Raw genomic sequence first — 23,569 nt, forward strand, 5'->3', positions numbered from 1 at the left:
CGCGTGTGGGCCGGCCGTGCACAGCTGTGACTCCTGCAATGGCGGAGCGTGCGAACACACTCGTTCGAGATGATCGACGGATCACCATCAAACAACTCAGTGCTCAACTTGACATCTCTGTTGGTAGTGCTGTCACAATTGTTCACCAGTTGGGATATTCAAAGGTTTGTTCCCACTGGGTCCCTCGTTGTCTAACCGAACACCATAAAGAGCAAAGGAGAACCATCTGTGCGGAATTGCTTGCTCGTCATGTGGCTGAGGGTGACAATTTCTTGTCAAAGATTGTTACAGGCGATGAAACATGGGTTCATCACTTCGAACCTGAAACAAAACGGCAATCAATGGAGTGGCGCCACACCCAGTCCCCTACCAAGAAAAAGTTTAAAGCCATACCCTCAGCCGGTAAAGTCACGGTTACAGTCTTCTGGGACGCTGAAGGGGTTATTCTGTTCGATGTCCTTCCCCATGGTCAAACGATCAACTCTGAAGTGTATTGTGCTACTCTTCAGAAATTGAAGAAACAACTTCAGCGTGTTCGTAGGCACAAAAATCTGAACGAACATCTCCTTCTTCATGACAACGCAAGACCTCACACAAGTCTTACGCACCCAAGAGGAGCTCACAAAACTTCAGTGGACTGTTCTTCCTCATGTACCCTACAGCCCCGATCTCGCACCGTCGGATTTCCATATGTTTGGCCCAATGAAGGACACAATCCGTGGGAGGCACTACGTGGATGATGAAGAAGTTATTGATGCAGTACGACGTTGGCTCCGACATCGACCAGTGGAATGGTACCGTGCAGGCATACAGGCCCTCATTTCAAGGTGGCGTAAGGCCGTAGCATTGAATGGAGATTACGTTGAAAAATAGTGTTGTGTAGCTAAAAGATTGGGGAATAACCTGGTGTATTTCAATGCTGAATAAAACAACCCCTGTTTCAGAAAAAAAATGTGTTGCATTACTTATTGAACTGCCCTCGTACATTCATAATTTCTCTGGCATTTTTCATGGATCTTGTTATGTGGTGTACCTGACATTCTTCTAGTGCTTTGTTGGAGAATTTCAAAATTAATAGGCATTTGTGTGATTTCTAGAATTATTATTAATTATTATTATTATTATATCTTGAAGAATGGATTCACTAGAAAATCTCAACTAGATTTTCTGTAAGGCAGTATTCTGACACATGTTATATCATATTCCATCATCTTACAAAAGTGTTCAGACTTAATTAATTTATTCATAATATCGTGAGTGTTAACTAGGAAGAGGATAAGTGTTTTACCTCTGTTATGCTCGCATAAGCTGTTTGTATTCTGCGTTTTACTTGTAGTATTTCCACCCTGCAATGATAATTCTATAACTAAAGAGTTAAAACATTATCTATAAAATAACTGAATCCTTCCTGATTGTGTAATTAGTAAAATGTATTCGGTTATTTATTTCCGCTCCATCCACAATTATTCTTTTAACCTCCTCACTAGGAAAGCCGTTACCTTAATCATTTAAATGTGTTTTATGTTTGGTATGCTGAGATTTGTCAAGATTACCCATATCCAAAGTGTCACATTTATCACACATTGAATGGAGCTGCCTATTTTACATATTTATCTATTTACACATGAACAATTTATTAAATTGTGACTCTGAGTTATTGAGGCCACAGTGGAATTTTTTGATTTGTTATGTTCTAAGGCAGTCCTCGAACTTGTCGAACAGGCATATGCTTTGATGCTGGCAGTGACATTTGAGCCAGTTACACGCTCAATATAATAATTTTCTTCTAATGTTGTTTCTTGTTGGCTGATCATGTCTTTTAAGGTACCATTTGTTATCACTCTTGGCTTCACAATTCCAGTTGCTCAAATGTCATTATTAACATCCTCTAAAATACTCAATAATTCTCTGCCATGGCTACCCGTCCCAGATGGCACATTACAGTTTTTGCCTACCGACAAAGTTATATTGTTCACGTTGCTGTGGCTCTTAGCCTGCAATTTCATTTTGCATTGTACTTGTTGTTTACTTTCATTTTGCATTGTACTTGTTGTTTACAATGTATGTTATTGCATTACTGGTTTTGGTGTCTGTGTGAAATATATCAAATTTGTTGTAATCCTCCAATTTATAGCTTTTGGCTCCCTTTTTGTCCATAATGTTCTGGTTTTGTTGTTGACTGGCTTTCTTGCATATTTCCAGCAGAATCTTGCAGAAATGTATGAGAACTTTGTCTTTGTCACAGGATTGAACGTGAATTTAGTTTCGAACACAACTCGTGGCTTTTATTTTTAAGATGTAAAATTTCTCTGTTTGAACTGTTGATAATTATGTGTAGGCTTGTTCTGTGTCAATATGTGCTTGAGATTATTTTTCTTCAAGTAACAAAACCCCTTTTTTAACCTTTTTGCACAGTCAAATTGCTTGATTTTGCTCGCAACTGTATCTTGTGACGCGTATTGTTTTTGTACAGTGGAAGATTGTTCAGTTGTTACAGTTTGCTGACAGTATAGTTTTATTTGTGGTCGTTTTTCGAATTAATTTAGTGCTTTGCTAACCTGTGTGTGATTTCAGCCAAAACTCTGATATGAATACTGCAGTTGTTTTGTGAATTTTAGTCTGATTCTTAGAGAGTTGTGGTTATTGAAGTTCATAAATGTTATGAAAATTTATTTGGGGGAATCTTTACAAATGTATTAATGCAAATGGTACTGCGAATAATTACAATTTTTTCTACAAATCAGTCTGTCTGGGAGTCTATTTTTGCCCTTCCCTCTAGGAATGTAAGCAGCTTTGCTAGAAACTCCACAGGAATTTGTCAGGTGCAAATGTTGGCTGACAGGTGTTTTACTTATGTACATTGTATGGTGAAACTGCAGCTATATTACCCAAATGTGTCTTTGTTTCTAGAATCGAACCTGTCCAGGCAACCTGAACTACAGGCAGCCAGAGAGGCCGTCCGGGCCAAGGCAGAGAAGGTCTCTGCATTGCGGGCACGCTTCGAGGAACTCGGTGTCGAACACAGACGACTCGCAGAGCGGTACGCGCCGGACAATATAAGGGTGAGTGCATTAATTTAGAAGAAAAGAATGGATAGTGGAAGTTTAGCAGGATTGAAGATTGTGAACTGATTGTCTGAAGAAACTGGTCCTGACTAAACTGGCTTTTTATACTGACAGTAAATATGCAGAAAGATAAAACGACGGTCTATAAAATTGTCAAAGGAAGGTCTCCGAAGAAAAACGACGTCACACATCACGCCGACGGTCGTACGTCTGCTGTTCGTAACACGAGAGACACTGCTGTGGTGGAAGCGGAAAGCAACTATTGTCTACAAGGGATCAAAGTTCAGTCCACAGATGATGTGTATAATTAAGTTTACCAGATGCCCGGGAACATACAGAGTTTGCCACAGTCGGCCGTACCTGCAGTGAGAGGAGTGCCGATCACACGACCGGATGGGGCAGTTGCTACAGAATGACGACGGTGTTTAAAATTGGCTGCCAGGTGTAAGAGGTGTATGGCCGGCTGGTACCCGTGTTCACCACGAGAGTATTGTGACAAAAGTCATGTCGATTTGCATGCTAGGAGAAGGCGGGAGCAATGGGAAATGATCCTACCTTACTATTTGACTCTTCTAATTTAGCCTCATCATCAAAATATTAAACTAGGCCATAAATGATAGAGAATACTGAGTGAACCGATGTATTTGACGGCACAAATTTAGAACTTTCACTGTCAGATTATTTTGATGCCCAGTTGCAGTTGGCCTCTGTCTTTCCTTCAAAAAGCCACATTGCATTTCTGTCACACAATGCTACTGGAGCCAGTGCACTGACATAATGGAGGTGTGTAAAGTGAGCGGTGGAAATGTCGCAGGTGCACTTCTCCGCCCATTTGCCCGGCCCAATGCAGCTGCGACGTTTCTGCCGCTGCCAGAAACAAATTACCACACGGTACTCCACTCGGTCAGTAGAAGTTACAGCTGTTGTAGGTGGGTGCGTCAGTTCGAACTCGAAGTGAGTGCCTCGAAGGTGAAGCAGGAGAAGGATTTTGCTGTCTTGCAGATGTAACAGATGGCTCTGATGCTGCAGTCAGTCAGAACCCAGGGTGGCAACAGTCAGCTAGCAAACTGACAAAAGTATTGGGTTGGTGCATAAGTTCGCAGCATTTTTCTTTAAGTTTAATGAACACAACAGATAATCGTAACAGAGACTCGATTCATCAGTAATACAGGGCGTTACAAAAAGGTACGGCCAAACTTTCAGAAAACATTCCTCACACACAAATAAAGAAAAGATGTTATGTGGACATGTGTCCGGAAACGCTTAATTTCCATGTTAGTGCTCATTTTAGTTTTGTCAGTATGTACTGTACTTCCTCGATTCACCACCACGATTTCATACGGGATACTCTACCTGTGCTGCTAGAACATGTGCCTTTACAAGTACGACACAACATGTGGTTCATGCACGATGGAGCTCCTGCACATTTCCGTCGAAGTGTTCGTACGTTTCTCAACAACAGATTCGGTGACCGATGGATTGGTAGAGGTGGACCAATTCCGTGGCCTCCACACTCTCCTGACCTCAACCATCTTGACTTTCATTTATGGGGACATTTGAAAGCTCTTGCCTACGCAACCCCGGTACCATCTACATCTATCTACATCTACATCTACATTTATACTCCGCAAGCCACCCAACGGTGTGTGGCGGAGGGCACTTTACGTGCCACTGTCATTACCTCCCTTTCCTGTTCCAGTCGCGTATGGTTCGCGGGAAGAACGACTGTCTGAAAGCCTCTGTGCGCGCTCTAATCTCTCTAATTTTACATTCGTGATCTCCTCGAGAGGTATAAGTAGGGGGAAGCAATATATTCGATACCTCATCCAGAAACGCACCCTCTCGAAACATGGCGAGCAAGCTACATCGCGATGCAGAACGCCTCTCTTGCAGAGTCTGCCACTCAAGTTTGTTAAACATCTCCGTAACGCTATCACGGTTACCAAATAACCCTGTGACAAAACGCGCCGCTCTTCTTTGGATCTTCTCTATCTCCTCCGTCAACCCGATCTGGTACGGATCCCAAACTGATGAGCAGTACTCAAGTATAGGTCGAACGAGTGTTTTGTAAGCCACCTCCTTTGTTGATGGACTACATTTTCTAAGGACTCTCCCAATGAATCTCAACCTGGTACCCGCCTTACCAACAATTAATTTTATATGATCATTCCACTTCAAATCGTTCCGCACGCATACTCCCAGATATTTTACAGAAGTAACTGCTACCAGTGTTTGTTCCGCTATCATATAATCATACAATAAAGGATCCTTCTTTCTATGTATTCGCAATACATTACATTTGTCTATGTTAAGGGTCAGTTGCCACTCCCTGCACCAAGTGCATATCCGCTGCAGACCTTCCTGCATTTCGCTACAATTTTCTAATGCTGCAACTTCTCTGTATACTACAGCATCATCCGCGAAAAGCCGCATGGAACTTCCGACACTATCTACTAGGTCATTTATATATATTGTGAAAAGCAATGGTCCCATAACACTCCCCTGTGGCACGCCAGAGGTTACTTTAACGTCTGTAGATGTCTCTCCGTTGATAACAATATGCTGTGTTCTGTTTGCTAAAAACTCTTCAATCCAGCCACACAGCTGGTCTGATATTCCGTAGGCTCTTACTTTGTTTATCAGGCGACATTGCGGAACTGTATCGAACGGCTTCCGGAAGTCAAGAAAAATAGCATCTACCTGGGAGCCTGTATCTAATATTTTCTGGGTCTCATGAACAAATAAAGCGAGTTGGGTCTCACACAATCGCTGTTTCTGGAATCCATGTTGATTCCTACAGAGTAGATTCTGGGTTTCCAGAAACGACACAATATGTGAGCAAAAAACATGTTCTAAAATTCTACAACAGATCGACGTCAGAGATATAGGTCTATAGTTTTGCGCATCTGCTCGACGACCCTTCTTGAAGACTGGGACTACCTGTGCTCTTTTCCAATCATTTGGAACCTTCCGTTCCTCTACAGACTTGCGGTACACGGCTGTTAGAAGGGGGGCAAGTTCTTTTGCGTACTCTGCGTAGAATCGAATTGGTATCCCATCAGGTCCAGTGGACTTTCCTCTGTAGAGTGATTCCAGTTGCTTTTCTATTCCTTGGACACTTATTTCGATGTCAGCCATTTTTTCGTTTGTGCGAGGATTTAGAGAAGGAACTGCAGAGACTCTTCGTGCTCGTATTGTGGACAGCTGTGATACAATACGCCATTCTCCAGGGCTGCATCAGCGCATCAGGGATTCCGTGCGACGGAGGGTGGATGCATGTATCCTCGCTAACGGAACATTTCCTGTAACAAAGTGATTGAAGTCACGGTGGTACATTCTGTTGCTGTGTGTTTCCATTCCATGATTAATGTGATTTGAAGAGAAGTAATAAAATGAGCTCTAACATGGAAAGTAAGCGTTTCCAGACACATGTCCACATAACATATTTTCTTTCTTTGTGTGTGAGGAATGTTTCCTGAAAGTTTGGCCGTACCTTTTTGTAACACCCTGTATATGCTTCTTCAATATTTACAACAGTCCGCTAATGCTGGGATAACTTTTCTGTTCCACGACTGTAGAAGCCGTGTGCTTTTGAGGTGAAGAGCTCATCCAGCCACGTATGGAGAGAATTTTTGTCCAGAAAGTTCCTCAAAGGTTGTTCGATAGAGGGTGAAAAGTAAAAATCTGAGGGTGCGAAATCAGGTGAATAAGATGGGTGCAGAAATACTCCCTGACCCGAATCCTGTATACTGCTTTTTGTTAGTCTAGCAGAATTTGTACGGGCGTTACCGTGGAGTACCATCAGTTCACATATTATTCCCGGTCATTTTTCTTGGAATATGTCTGCAAGATGTCGCAATTGTTGATAATAAATGTCAGCAATGATGGTTCATCATATTTGAAAGTTTTCAAGTACACTGTAATTGATAATTGTGGATTAATGTGTTGGAATGATCTTCATGATACCCCAAAGGTCTTCCTGATTGTGGCGAGTCACTAATGTCAAAATGAGTCTCCTTAAAATGAGAAAACCTCTTTCTCCCCCCGAGCTCTGTCGAATGGCATTGTACGTGGCACAAACACTTCTGGCTGCCTCTGCTGCAGCTGTGCCTCTATTGGACACAAACAGAAGGATATGTGAGACATGTTCTGATTTCTCCACTTGGCACCCAATTTTCTAGTGTCCACAGCTCCACTCACTATCTCAAAATGACAAAATGACAACATTTAAACTCAAATAGTGACAGTGCACTAGAAACAAAAAATGACAATCGATAAATAAACCCATAGCAATCAGAATACCAACATGCAAAACAAAAATGCAATAAACTTGTGCACCAACCTAATAACTAAGAGAAGTTGATGCCCCTTCTGCCTTAATACATCACCCCCAGCCAGAGTACAGCTGAGGCTGTCCTATGGTCTCTCTCTCTCTCTCTCTCTCTCTCTCTCTCTCTCTCTCTCTCTCTCTCTCTGATGGAGCCTTCCCTTTACCTCCCATCCCGTGGCAGTGCGAGTACGACAGGCCACATGTGATTGCATGGCAGCATCCATTGCATTCTGTAGTACACTACTGGCCATTAAAATTGCTACACCAAGAAGAAATGCAGATGATGAACAGGTATTCATTGGACAAATATATTATACTAGAACTGATATGTGATTACATTTTCACGCAATTTGGGTGCGTAGATCCTGCGAAATCAGTACTCAGAACAACCACCTCTGGACGTAATAATGGCCTTTATATGCCTGGGCATTGAGTCAAACAGAGCTTGGATGGCGTGTACAGGTACAGCTGCCCATGCAGCTTCAACACGATGCCACAGTTCAAGAGTAGTGACTGGCGTATTGTGTCGAGTCAATTGCTTGGCCACCATTGACCAGACATTTTCAATTGGTGAGAGATCTGGAGAATGTGCTGGCCAGGGCAGCAGTCGAACATTATCTGTATGCAGAAAGGACCGTACAGGACCTGCAACATGCGGTCGTGCATTATCCTGCTGAAATGTAGGATCTCGCAGGGATCGAATGAAGGGCAGAGCCACGGGTCATAACACATCTGAAATGTAACGTCCACTGTTCAAAGTGCGGTCAATGTGAACAAGAGGTGACCAAGGCATGTAACCAGTGGCACCCCATACCGTCATGCCGGGTGATACGCCAGTATGGCGTTGATGAATGCACACTTCCAATGTGCGTTCACCGTGATGTTGCCAAACATGGATGCGACAATCACGATGCTGTAAACAGAACCTGGATTCATCCAAAAAAATGACATTTTGCCATTCGTGCACCCAGGTTCATCATAGAGTACACCATCGCAGGCGCTCCTGTCTGTGATGCAGTGTCAAGGGTAACCACAGCCATGGTCTCCGAGCTGATAGTCCATGCTGGTGCAAACGTCATCGAACTGTTCGTGCAGATGGTTGTTGTCTTGCAAATGTCCCCATCTCTTGACTCAGGGATCGAGACGTGGCTGCACGATCCGATACAGCCGTACAGATAAGATGCCTGTCATCTCGACTGCTAACAGTCGTTGGATCTCGACCAACACAAGCAACAATGTCGCGACACGATAAACCGCAATCGCGATAGGCTACAATCTGACCTTTATCGAAGTTGGAAATGCATTTCTCCTCCTTACACATGGCATCACAACAACGTTTCACCAGGGAACGCCGGTCAACTGCTGTTTGTGTATGAGAAATCGGTTGGAAACTTTCCTCATGTCAGCACGTTGTAGGTGTCGCCACCGGTGCTAACCTTGTGTGAATGCTCTGAAAAGCTAATCGTTTGCATATCACGGCATCTTCTTCCTGTCGGTTAAATTTTGCGTCTATAGCACGTCATCTTGGTGATGTAGCAATTTTAATGGCCAGTAGTGTAATAACAGACGGTGCACATCCACTTGTCATTTCTCCTCAGTTGACAGTGGGACGACACTGCTTGAGATCGTCACCGATTCGATGCTAGCTACCGATTTCCAGTGAGTTGTGTGAGCAACAAGTAGTTTACTGTGAGCTGTGTTATTTTATGGCCAAAAAATTCTGAAAAATGTGACATTGCTGGACATATAACACTCATAAATGCATGACTGGTGCCCAAAAAGGATTGTACTTGAAAGGTGTTCAAAATAAATTGAACTTTTTTGTTCTCCCGCTGTGTCCAGTGTGTGGAGAGAGGTGTTGGTGGCAACGATTGCTACTGGATACACTCAAGTTTTGATTGAAATATCCACCATTCCGAAGACCACAATTAGCTGCGCAACAACAGAAGGCATTTTGTGTCGTGGAACACTGAAAGACAGTGCCTGTTATCACAGTTTGTCGCAGCTTTTGGTGACAATTTCTGTTCAATCCACCTGATGAAAACTCCACTGAGCATCAGCATAGAAAACTTGTAGAGACAGATGCTTATGCAAAGGCCAAAGTACCGACAGTCCACATTCACTGCATGGAGTTTGGCAAACCTTCCAACTGAGCTCCACAAATTCCGTTCAGAAACCTGTTAGTATCACTCAACACTCTGGAATGTTCTTTGTAAGTGTTTGACATTCGGGAGGAACTAGCTTCACCTTGTGGAGGCACTCACAGCTTATGACAAAAAATCCGTGCACCATCTTTAGTTGGGATTGCTGGCAAATAAAAATGTTATATACAGAGTAGTCTTTAATGGTATCGAGAGCAGAACCGTCAGGGAGAATGTTTGAATCTGGGGTTCAAAAAACACTCAGTGAATCACTGGAGAAACTGTCAAGTGTTCAAAGTTGAATGTCTTTATTTCCAAGTGCCGAATGAAGCTATACAGGCCATTTTTCTTTGCAGAAGGAACTGTAATGGGACTTTCGTATCTCGATACAATCCGTATGTCGTCGATACGACTCAGAGGGGACTCTCGAGATTTCATTTTTCTGGCAGGACAGATCTCCACCACACCTCTGTAATGACATGAGGGAGTATCTGGACGAACATCTTCCACAGTGTCAAGATCGCACTAATCCCGACTTAGACGTGTTGTCGAGACGGACCTCGAGGCCTCCAGATGTGACACCGTGTGTGTCCTTTTTGTGGTCTTTTTCCCACCGTCACCTCGAGATCTGACAGATGTGTGAGAGTGGATTGTAGAAGCTTCTGCTGCCATTACGAGAGAGGAAATGGACTGTCAACTAAATGTGTTGTGAAGGGTGGCCTTATTGACTCTTCGTGAGGTAGATAAAAATATTTTGACATGTCACTGTATGTATGGTATACAAGATGTTACAAAAAGGTACGGCCAAACTTTCAGGAAACATTCCTCACATACAAATAAAGAAAAGATGTTAAGTGGACATGTGTCCGGAAACGCTTAATTTCCATGTTAGAGCTCATTTTAGTTTCGTCAGTATGTACTGTACTCCCTCGATTCACCGCCAGTTGGCCCAATTGAAAGACGGTAATGTTGACTTCGGTGCTTGTGTTGACATGCGACTCATTGCTCTACAGTACTAGCATCAAGCACATCAGTACGTAGCATCAACAGGTTAGTGTTCCTCACAAACGTAGTTTTGCAGTCAGTGCAATGTATACAAATGCGGAGTTGGCAGATGCCCATTTGATGTACGGATTAGCACGGGGCAATAGCCATGGCGCGGTACGTTTTTATCGAGGCAGATTTCCAGAATGAAGGTGTCCCGACAGGAAGACATTCGAAGCAATTGATCGGCGTCTTAGGGACCATGGAACATTCCAGACTATGACCTGCGACTGGGGAAGACGTAGAACGACGAGGACACCTGCAATGGACGAGGCAATTCTTCGTGCAGTTGACGATAACCCTAATGTCAGTGTCAGAGAAGTTGCTGCTGTACAAGGTAACAGTGACCACGTCACTGTATGGAGAGTGCTACGGGAGAACCAGTTGTTTCCGTACCGTGTACAGTGTGTGCAGGCACTATCAGCAGCTGATTGGCCTCCACGGGTACACTTCTGCGAATGGTTCATCCGACAATGTGTCAATCCTCCTTTCAGTGCAAATGTTCTCTTTACAGATGCGGCTTCATTCCAATGTGATCAAATTGTAAATTTTCACAATCGACAAGTGTGGGCTGACGAGAATCCGCACGCAGTTGTGCAATCACGTCATCAACACAGATTTTCTGTGAACGTTGGGCAGGTGATGTCTCGATTGGGCCCCATGTTCTTCCACCTACGCTCAATGGAGCACGTTATCATTATTTCATACGGGATACTCTACTTGTGCTGTTAGAACATGTGCCTTTACAAGTACGACACAACATGTCATTCGTGCACAACGAAGCTCCTGCACATTTCAGTCGAAGTGTTCGTATGCTTCTCGACAACAGATTCGGTGACTGATGGATTGGTAGAGGCGGACCAATTCCACGGCCTCCACGCTCACCTGACCTCAACCCTCTTGACTTTCATTTATGGGGGCATTTGAAAGCTCTTGACTACGCAACCCCGGTACCAAATGTAGACACTCTTCATGCTCGTATTGTGGACGGCTGTGATACAATACGCCATTCTCCAGGGCTGCATCAGCGCATCAGGGATTCCATGTGATGGAGGGTGGATGCGTCTATCCTCGCTAACGGAGGTCATTTTGAACATTTCCTGTAACAAAGTGTTTGAAGTCACGCTGGTACATTCTGTTGCTGTGTGTTTCCATTCCATGATTAATGTGATTTGAAGAGAAGTAATAAAATGAGCACTAACATGGAAAATAAGCGTTTCCGGACACATGTCCACATAACATATTTTCTTTCTTTGTGTGTGAGGAATGTTTCCTGAAAGTTTGGCCGTACCTTTTTGTAACACCCTGTATAAAGGATTGTAATCTGATATCAGGAGGCTGGAGGCTATAGGTTGCATTCTTTTTCAGACACCCTGTATATTGAAAACCTACTTCCCAAATACTCAGCCTGTGCCCTGTTTTATTGCGAGTAGGAGTGTTCTCGGGTAGTTGTAGTTTGGCAAGTGTTCCCATATGAGCAAGCACTGGTGCTGAAGCAGGGAGCAACATAGAGCTTGCTGTAGAATGGGCCGGTGAGCTAGTGTGTGCCTGGAGGTGCAGCACCGGGAGAGCACAAAGTTTAGTTGGCTACTCTCATGAAACATTAAGTAAAAATGCATTGCTCAAAATAAATGTAGCAATAAGTGTTAATTCCCTCCACACCTTTATTAATTAAGTGTCCAGCATACACGTAGGCCCTGTAGCCATACTCCATTTTGATTTGTATGTTGCAATTTTGAGACATAATCTTCAGGGACTCATTCTGATAACATATTAGTTCCATATTTTTACTGCTGTGAGAAATCTCATTTCTACTGTCCGAATTCTGCACTCTTATTTCAGTGTGACCGATTCACTTCAATACAATAAAATGGGAAGAGCCACAGTTTTATAAAACTGTAATTACATTGCTTCCAGTGTTTTGTTTTTCAAGCAGCATATATTTTTATTTGAGAATTTTGCTAGTTTTTTCTTTGTATCTCTATCATACTCATATGTAATTTCAGATCCTAGATAGTTAAAACATTTAAGTTTTTTTTATTTAATTATCAACGACAGTGCTTGATCCTTTGGCATCTTTTTCCTTATAAGCCACAGTTACATGCTTTGAATATTCTGCCTGACAAATAATCATATTTTTTGGCCAAAAGTGTGTGCATATGAGAGTCGAGTTCAAAATGAAACAGATGAAGTGACACAAGTGCAATGGACAGAGTGGATTTGGAAAAATTGATAGACGTTGTGAAAGTAGCCATAACTAGCACGGATAATGATATAGGAATTTGCCCTCATGTCTCAGAGTGTTAAATCTGTATAATACACGTCAGAAAACAAACCACTACTAACAAAAGCACGGCAGCAGAAAAAAGTAATCTCATTGTCTGAAAAGGGAGACAGGGATAAATGTGAGGGATCAACCTGCTGTCACTGCGTACTAGTTATCCAAAGAGATTTTGACTAATAGACTGAGAATATATCTGAGTGCGTCTAAAGTGAAAAACAAACGGGCTTTAGATAGGGAAGCTGTACCGCAGATGCAGCTCTCACGTCAAAACAAATAATTGAACAAGGAAGAGGATCCGCACAGAAACTACCTCCATATTCGTAAACATTATAAAAGCTTTCTATAAGGTTAGAAGAGGAAGTCCGAATCACAAATCAAAAAGAGGCTGTTATCGTTTACAAGTGACAGGCACCCTGAGAAGCCTGTGCAGAGTTACCTCTTTCATGTCGGATTTAAATGGTTTATTATTGTGCCGTAGCTGAAATTTTTTTTTATTCCACAAATAATTACTAAATCTATTCTGAGGACTAATGCTGTGAACGATCATATATATTTCTCCCCTGTAGACACCAGTCGGTGTTAACACACCGAACCAGATGGCGGACCGAGACTCGAATTCGGACCCGTACCTTTCGCAGATGGCAAACTACGTAATGTGCCGGCTGAGTGCGAGCCACGGACCGGTTCCAAAGCTTCACCCGGCTGCAGGCTTCTTACATTTTCGATCGAAAATTTTGCTGTCATCAGAGATGCGGACTATTTATTATTTAATTGCGGACTGTTTATTATTTGATGTTCTGAGCCTAAATCTGTATCGACTCCCGAAAGTAGTCCCAGTGGTCGTGAAATAGTAGAGTATTAAGTACACATTCTTCGGCATTGTCTACCCACCATTCTGTGCTCTCCTGCAGGATACACTCTGCCTGGCGGCCCGGCAGAGCGACGAGGAAAGCGACGCCGTGGCGGAGGCCTTCCTCTCCGGCCGGGTCGACGTCGAGCGCTTCGCGGCTCAGTACATCAGGATACGCGCGGTGAGTGGCGACTGCTTGCCGTAGTCCGGCTTCCACCTCCCTTCCACTTCCCACCGTTACGAAACTGACGATTCTCGAAGCCTCTGGCCATCTCGTATTGGCCGATCCCACCTTTTAGCCAAGTTGTGCTACAACTTCCTTTTTTTCCTATTCTATTCGTGACTTCCTTATGAGGTATGTACTCTGCCAGTGTAATCCTCAGCATTTTTCTGTAGCACCACATTTCAAAAACTTCTATTCTCTGCTTGTCTACGTTGTTTATCAGCTGAGTTTCACTTCCGTAAGTGGCTACACTCCAGACAAATACTTTCAGAAAAGACTTCCTGTTACTTAAATTCAATGTCTTATTCAATGTTAACAAATTTCTCCTCTTCAGAAATGCTCTTCTTGCCGCGGCCAGTCTACATTTTATATCCTCTCTACTTCAGTCATCATCAGTTATTTTGCTGCCCAAATAACAAAACTCATCCACTACTTTGTCTCATTTTCCAGTCTAATTCCCTCATCATCAACTGATACAATTTGACTACATTCCTTTACTTTTGTCATTGTTCATCTTATAACCTCTTTTTCAGATCCTATCCATTGCATTAGACTGCTCTTCAGAATTCACAGCTGTCTCTGACGACGGAATTACAGTGTCAGTGGTAGACTGCAGACATCTAATTTCTTCTCCCCGAACTCTATTTCCCTATCCGAATTACTCTTCGGTTCACTTCAGTGCTCGGTCAGAGTATAGATTGAATAATGTTGGCAATAGTTTAAATGTTGGCAACAGATTACAATTGTGCCTCACTCCCTTCTCAGTTACTGCTTCCCTTTCGTGTCCTTTGACTCTTAAAACTGGAGTCTTGTTTTGATACAAGTTGTAGATAAAGGTTCACTGGCTGTATCGTACCCCTGCTGCCTTCAGAATTTCAAAGACTATTCTGAAAAGGAAAGTTGTTACTCACCATATAGTGAAGGTGCCAAGTCGCAGGTAGGCACAACAAAAAGATGATCACAAGACATACAACTGCAGTCTCAGGCAAGGCCTTGTTGGCCGATAACTCACTTTCCGACAGTCTTTTTGTTGTGCCTACCTGCGACTCACCACCTCCGCTATATGGTGAGTGGCAACTTTCCTTCTCATAATATTGTTACATTCCATCCTGGATTTTCTTTTGTTTGAAAGAGTGTATTCTAGTGTATATTGTCGAAAGCTTTACCTAGACCTACAAATGCTACAAACCTAGGTTTGCCTTTTGTCTGTCTATTTTCTACAATAGTTCGTAGGCTGCTTTGTGTGCCTACATTTTTCCGAAACTCAGTCTGGCCTTCCCGATGTCAGTTTGTAGTACTTTGTCCAGTGTTCTGTAAATAATTTGAGTCAGTATTTTCCAGTTGTGACTTTTCAAACTTGTAGTGAGCTGGTGGCACTTACCTTTTCTAGGATTAGAATTATTACATTATTCTCAAACTCGGAAAGTATTTCACCATTCTCGTACACTAGGTGAAATATTTTTTTCTTATCTGGCGTTTACTCTTCCCTTTATACGACATTGTCTTCAAGTTCATTTCCCTGCTATAGCCCCTCTATATATTGCTCCCACCTTTCACCTGTCCCTTCTCCTTTCGACTCCGCCTCGCCGTCCGAGTTCACGATATTGTACGGCTAGTTCTCCTTTCTGCAAAGCTCCCTTTAATTTTCCTATACACTGTAGTGTTTCCTTTTTATTTTATTATCTCTTCTTCTCATTAACTATTGAAACAACATCACTTTGACATGTAATTTTAATTTTCACCAAAAGCACATTCAACACAGCGGGAAAATACACGTCTTTCGTATCAAGACAAGAGAGAGAGAGTCCTCCTTTTGTTCTTAAAAAACAAAAACTACGCAAAAGTAAAAACAGAAGAAGAACAAAATTATTTATAAAATCGGTCGCTGGCGCAGCGCTCTTCTGCGTGCGCGATCATAAATTATAACTTTGCGGAAGTCAAAGTACCATTACAATGCCTCCTCTACTGACACGCTCCGCAAGCGAGCTTGGCAGTATAGAAAATTTACATAGATACATACATATATGAGAAAATAAGTAATTTACATATTACAAAAAATATTTCTGAGCATAATGCTCTTTGCGTATCAGTCTTTGTATACAGTCTTTTTGGTGTGTATCTTCTTTAGGAGTCGTAACATTAATGTCTTTGAATTGCAGCGTATTATCGTTGCTTAGCGCAGTGTTTGAATTCAGTTCACATGATTCGTGTTTACAATGGAATTAATTCGAACAATAAATGTTTCTTTTATATTGCTCCAATGTCTTTAAACGTAGTATCGGATTCTGAGTGTGTGTGTACTGCCTGGATCTCTTGCGTGTAACTTGAAGAAAATCCAAAGTTTGTTCAATGTGTCAACACGAAATTGTGATCTCCAGCAGTCGAATTTTGGTGGCGTCTACCGGGGTATAAATGGTCAATGAGGGCACAGGAAACACCTCACTGCCTACGACAGGTGATGAGCTTGTCTTTTACATCAACCTGAAGACCTGCCGGCTTCCACAACACCATACACTTCAAAGCATGTTGACACTACGTAAATATTGCTTGACCAGTGTTCCATCACGTTGGTTTCTTCTTTGCATTTTCAGTTCCATTTATATGAATCATGTGCTACATGCACAAGTCCTTTGCATCTCATTAACATCTCCTTAAAATACATTTCTCGATACAATAAGTACATGAATATACAAATATTTACAATTAATCATTACATGAGATACATTGTTGTCATATAGAACATATACAGAATTAAATGAAAAATATAGTCAATTTTTTTTACGTTACATTCAATATCATTGTGCTGACATGTGAATTACATTACATTCAGATTGAAATATACATTTTATTTGTTAGATCATTCTCTCTCTCTTTTTTTTTTTTTTTTCGTTACACTTGCAACATTTGAAGATAATTGTGGCAGTTCGCTAGAATATTCAACTTAAAATTCATCTTGCCTCCTGGAATAAAATTTACACATATTTCAAGCTTCAAGACAGCCCTCTGTAGGAGGATAGGTTCATGGGATGGTTGCTGACTACTTCATAAATACTAGTAAAGTGATCCCCTACAATGGACTACACAAAATAAAATATGATTAATAAAATACATGTTAACTTAATATAACGTAACAGTTCCTATACCTAATACCGTTTCTAAGTGTGGTGTCCCCACTATTGCTGTTTCTAAGAGTCGTACCCCTCTATTACCGTTTCTAAGAGTGGTGCCCCTCTAAATATCTTAGGATCCTACAAGTATGTACATCAGTGTGGTAAGTGAATATATATATATATATATATATATATATATATATAAAAACAAAGATGATGTGACTTACCAAATGAAAGTGCTGGCAGGTCGACAGACACACAAACGAACACAAACATACACACAAAATTCAAGCTTTCGCAACAAACTGTTGCCTCATCAGGAAAGAGGGAAGGAGAGGGAAAGACGAAAGGATGTGGGTTTTAAGGAAGAGGGTAAGGAGTCATTCCAGTCCCGGGAGCGGAAAGACTTACCTTATGGGGAAAAAAGGACGGGTATACACTCGCGCACACACACACATATCCATCCACACATATACAGACACAAGCAGTCAGTGTCTGCTTGTGTCTGTATATGTGTGGATGGATATGTGTGTGTGTGCGCGAGTGTATACCCGTCCTTTTTTCCCCATAAGGTAAGTCTTTCCGCTCCCGGTACTGGAATGACTCCTTACCCTCTCCCTTAAAACCCACATCCTTTCGTCTTTCCCTCTCCTTCCCTCTTTCCTGATGAGGCAACAGTTTGTTGCGAAAGCTTGAATTTTGTGTGTATGTTTGTGTTCGTTTGTGTGTCTGTCGACCTGCCAGCACTTTCATTTGGTAAGTCACATCATCTTTGTTTTTAGGTATATTTTTCCTTCATGGAATGTTTCCTTCTATTATATGGTTTTGTCTTTAAATATGTCTGCTTGTGTCTGTATATGTGTGGATGGATATGTGTGTGTGTGCGCGCGAGTGTATACCCGTCCTTTTTTCCCCCTAAGGTAAGTCTTTCCGCTCCCGGGACTGGAATGACTCCTTACCCTCTCCCTTAAAACCCACATCCTTTCGTCTTTCCCTCTCCTTCCCTCTTTCCTGATGAGGCAACAGTTTGTTGCGAAAGCTTGAATTTTGTGTGTATGTTTGTGTTCGTTTGTGTGTCTGTCGACCTGCCAGCACTTTCATTTGGTAAGTCACATCATCTTTGTTTTTAGGTATATTTTTCCTTCATGGAATGTTTCCTTCTATTATATGGTTTTGTCTTTAAATATGTCTGCTTGTGTCTGTATATGTGTGGATGGATATGTGTGTGTGTGCGCGCGAGTGTATACCCGTCCTTTTTTCCCCCTAAGGTAAGTCTTTCCGCTCCCGGGACTGGAATGACTCCTTACCCTCTCCCTTAAAACCCACATCCTTTCGTCTTTCCGTCTCCTTCCCTCTTTCCTGATGAGGCAACAGTTTGTTGCGAAAGCTTGAATTTTGTGTGTATGTTTGTGTTCGTTTGTGTGTCTGTCGACCTGCCAGCACTTTCATTTGGTAAGTCACATCATCTTTGTTTTTAGGTATATATATAGTTCAAGTCAATCATGTTCCTATAAAGTTTGTGTAGTTCATCTCCTTCCTTTCATGAGTGTCAAGCAATATAAATAAATGTTTTACTTAATAAATAAATAAATCTTCTTAGATAATTGCTGCTGCGTTCCATGCTGTATATCCATTCTGTATTTACCTTGTGGTACCTGTAAAATTCTATTCATAAATAAATATTTGTGTATGTCTCTCCATACTGTCAGATAATCACGAATTATATAATGTCCAATATTTCATCAACATGTATAAATTTTTCTAAGGAAGGGATGAGAGTATGAGCCGCAACAGAGGACTGACGTTTTGTTTTCTCCTTATTCTCCTTTCTATTTAATGGTGCATCAGTTCAGTTCAGTAGATGAGTTTTAATTATGTCATTAGATGACTGCTAAATATGTTCTCTTAAATAATTCTTCCAGTCTGAAGTGTCAAGCCTACATAACTCCAAAAATTTCATTACAAGTTCCCATTAGATTAGTGTTAAAGTGTTATAGATTTAAATCTTCTGGTATATTTCCAACAGTGGCTGCTGTAAATAATTATTTCCACATAAATCTATACTTTCACCTTTAGTTATAAGAATATATAAGACACCACATAAGTTATTATCTCAGGCATACCAATCTTTCAATAAATAATATTCTTTCCATTACTTTCATTCTGTATTCCATGAGTACATGTGATATAGCGTTCAAATCTAGTTTCTCTCCTCTCAACATATTCTCAATTACTCATAACATTCTCACCTATCCATTATTCATTCTTCACAAAATAACATATACTTATTCCTCAGCATTATATATATATATATATATATATATATATATATATATATATATATATTTTTTCCTCTTATTCATCACCACTTACTTTTTACTTCAACAACAACAACAATAATACCCTTTTCTCATCTTATATTCCATTTACCTCTCTCCATATTACTATTTATCCTCTTATTAAACTAAAATTACATTCACTCATCTCATTCAGTCACTCACATCACTCATATCAACATTACTATTATCACATGCCTCCTAAAGAAAATAATTCTGTTCAGTTCTCTGCCTCCTCTAATGTGTATATGCCTCAATAGCAACTCCTCTTGTAACCAAATATCTTATTAGCTATTGGATGGTTCACATTGCTTTCTAGACTTACCTGCATTCATTAGATTGTAAGTATCTGTATAACTTAAATGTAGGCTCATCATAACTGTATATCATATTAATTATCTTCTCCTCAGTAGCTAACATTTTACTGTATGTATTTTTTCAAATGTCTGTGTGGATGTAGACCTCTGGGTTTATGTGTTAATGGATATTCTAATGAATAACAGCCAGGGTGTGGAATATTTGCAATTCGGTATGGTCCAGAGTATAAGATCTGCCATTTCCTGTTTAAATGTTTCAGTTTTGTGGGTTTAGGATGTGTTCTTAGTAAAACTAACTCATCAACTTGAAATGTTTGTGCTTTCCTGACACCTCTGTCATATTTCTGCTTTCTTTCCTTAGCTTTGTCACATAATGTTGTGTAAGCTTGTCTTACCTTTTCTTCTAAACTAACATGATTTGTTGTTGCTGTAAATTTAGGTAGAGGGTCTGTCCATTCATTTCTTTCTGTTTTATCCATAATTAATTCAGTTGGTGTGTATCCAGTAGAAATGTGAGTTAAATTGTTCACTATTTGTTCAAATGGTGCTAGGTATTCTACCCATTTTGTGTGCTTCTCTGGTGTGTGTGTTCTCATAAACTGTCCAAATTCTCGAAATGTTCTTTCTACTGGGTTACCTGCTGCGTGAAATCTTGAAATTAAAATATGTTTAACATTCTGTTCTTCAATAAATGTCTTCCATTTTAAACTGGTAAAATATGCTGCATTATCCGTGATCATAACTTCAGGTTTTCCTATTCTTACAAAATAATCTGTTAATAGACGTCTGGTAATAGCAGTGGTAGAAACTGAACGTAAAGCATATAATTTTAAATACTTTGTGAAAACATCTAACACAGCAAGGATGTATTTCATTCCTCCACGTGCTTGTGGATAGGGTCCTGCAATATCTAAAGAAATTAGCTGTAATGGCCTCTTAGGTATGATTGGGTGCAATTCATTCATGCTTGTGCAATTAGAATATTTGGCTTTCTGACATATGATGCATTTCCTAATATTACTCAATACTCTTCGCCTTAAATTTGGAAAATAGCAATATTGTATAATCTTATCTGTACATTTGGTTACACCATAGTGTCCCCAAGTTCTGTGTGTAAATAAAATAAAATCATCAACATGAGCTTCAGGTAAGCAAACACACCAATGCTGTGTGATTCAGGGTTTCGTCGGTGAAATAATACTTCTTTGTGTAACGTGTAATATTTTTCAAGATGTGGGTCTGCTCCTGCACGTAACTTATTCTTTATCTGGATCTACCTGGGATCATTGTCCTGCAATATGGCTAACTTCCTGCACATGTTTTTGTAGTAAGGTGCAAATGTACCATCATACATGAGTAAAATTTTGAAATCTGATGTTTGTTCTGTCACATCTGAAAATTCTTGTAGGCCTTGTGGCAAACGAGATAGAGCATCGGCTATAATGTTGGATTCTCCTTTTATATATACAATATCAAAATCATATTCTTGTAGTGATGCACACCAGCGTGCAAGACGTGGATGTAATAACTTGCATGATAGCAGGAAAGAAAGAGCTTGATGATCAGTATAAAGCTTAGTACGTTTTCCCCATAGAAAGTAGCGAAACTTGCGAAACACCCATACTATGGCAAGTGTTTCGCGCTCGGTCACTGAATATGACTTTTCGCATTCAGTGAGAGTGCGGCTAGCAAAACTTATAGGTTTGATGACTGTTTGTTCATCTTCTACATGAATTTGGAATAAAAATGCTCCGAGCCCATAGGAACTTGCATCTGTTACTAGGCAAAAGTCTGACGTCATGTCAGGATGACATAACAACGGTGCATTAACTAAAGCATCCTTAATCGCTTCAAAATCTGTCTGACAGAACTCTGTCCATTTCCAAATATTATTTCTTTTGAGTAAAGATAGAAGATGTGGACTGTTAAGAAGGTGGTAGGGTACAAATTTCCTGAAGAATGAAGATAGACCAAGAAAGGCTTTGAGTTGTTTACGATTCTGTGGGGATGGAAAATTCTTTATTGCATCAATTTTTCTTGAGTCTGGATAAATGCCTTCAGTTGATATGATGTGACCAAGGAATTTGATTTCTCTCCTCCCTAATTTCGTCTTTGATAAATTGATAGTGACACCTGCGTCAGAAAATTTAGTCAGAAGTTGTTTCAAAAGATTTACATGTTCTTCCCAAGTAGTGGTGGCAATGACAATGTCGTCAACATAAACTGTGATTTGCGATAACAATCGTGGTCCAAGAACAGCATCTAAGGCTTCAATAAATACTCCAGCACTCACTCGTAGACCAAAGGGTAGAACACAAAATTGATAACTACGTCCCTCACATAGAAATGCAGTGTATTTACGACTGTTTTTATGGAGGTTCACCTGCCAAAATGATGAGCGGAGGTTGATATTGGTTAAATACTGTACATTATGAAATTTTAAAAGTTGTTCTTCCAAATTAATAGGTCGTGTGTTGATTGGGATTATAACTTTGTTAATTTCTCGTGCATCCAGCACTAATCTTACACTACCATCCTCTTTATTAACTGCTAGGATCGGACTGCAATATGGTGAATGTGACCTTTCAATGATACCCCAAGCTTGCATTTTTTCAATCTCTTTCAAAACTGCGGGTTTCTTTGACCAAGGAATATTATAATATGTTCTACAGTATGTTTTGTGTGGTTTAACATCCATCTCATAAGTATAGCCTCTAATAATTCCAGGTTTCTCCACAAATACCTCAGCAAATTGCTGCAAAACTTCAAGTAATTCAAGTTGTTGTTCCTTCGTCAGATATTCAGATTCTGTGCATTTCTCATATAAATCATTAGGTTTAATTCCCCGAGATACAGCTTCATTAAAAGTTAAATCACATATGTTTATTGCTGGTGGATACACAAAATGTAACTGTTCAAATTTACCTTGTTTACTGTTTAAGTTTTTACCCTGTGTTAACTCTATTGTCAGTTGTTGTTGGTTTACGGTTAAATGACATTTCCCTTTTCCTAAATCTATGATTGCTTGATATTCATTCAAAAAGTCAATTCCTAATATGCAGTGCATAACTAATTTGTCTACTACCAGAAAACTGTAATTGAGTGGTATATTTGAAAATGTGAAGTTAATTAGCACTTGAAATTTCACATTCTATGATTTGTTACCGGTGGCACTTATAATGTGACAATTCTGTACTGGCAATGTTTGTATGTTCATTATTTGTTTGAGTTCATTATATAAGGACATTGAAATGACACTTGCTGCTGCTCCTGTATCTAACATTACTTCCATTTCATAACTACCAATCATAACTCGTGTTATAGCCTGAATAATCTTCTTTGTTTTACTGGTACTATTAAAATCTACATCCTGATATAATTCCTTTTCTATTTTCTTACTGTCATCATATCAGAGAAAACAAATCGTCGGTTCCGTTGCGCTCTGCTCCCTACTGACCGTAACTCGAGCGCTTAGCTCGGTCGTCGTTCGTTTTCCGGCAAATTCGGTTGTTGCTGCGGGTTGGGTTCATTGCCCAACTCAATAATATTTACATTTCTGTCGCGCGTCACCCAAGTATCAGCTGTTTGGTTGTTGACATTACCCCGCGTCGCATTGGGAGTTCCGTTAGGTACAAATTGAGGGTTGCTGTATTGCATGTGTCGTGGCGGTTGTCCATTGTGATTTCCCCATACATTATTTCGCCCATGACTGTAACTGGTGTTGTCATTACTGTTATTCCTGCAATACATGTTTGGATGTTGTTGGATGTTGTTTCTCTGAAAATATCCTGGATGGTACCTGTTATCCTTTCTTTGATCTCTATAATTTCGGTTCCTTCTTCTGTTGTTGTTATTTTGAATATAACTGT

The 23,569-nt window shown here is 40.6% G+C and overlaps 1 protein-coding gene across 1 annotated transcript in view; it reads left to right on the top strand.

Moving 5' to 3' along the window:
• Window positions 1-23,569, top strand: part of LOC126109404 (vacuolar protein sorting-associated protein 37A) — an 87,421-nt gene that overhangs the window by 60,266 nt on the left and 3,586 nt on the right. The window contains exons 5-6 of the mRNA XM_049914435.1: window positions 2,911-3,062; window positions 13,776-13,895. Coding sequence (XP_049770392.1) covers window positions 2,911-3,062; window positions 13,776-13,895 — 272 coding nt within the window. The remainder of the gene's footprint in view (window positions 1-2,910; window positions 3,063-13,775; window positions 13,896-23,569) is intronic.

This window comes from Schistocerca cancellata, chromosome 12 (genome assembly GCF_023864275.1).
Source record: "Schistocerca cancellata isolate TAMUIC-IGC-003103 chromosome 12, iqSchCanc2.1, whole genome shotgun sequence".
Taxonomy (NCBI): Eukaryota; Metazoa; Arthropoda; class Insecta; order Orthoptera; family Acrididae; genus Schistocerca; species Schistocerca cancellata.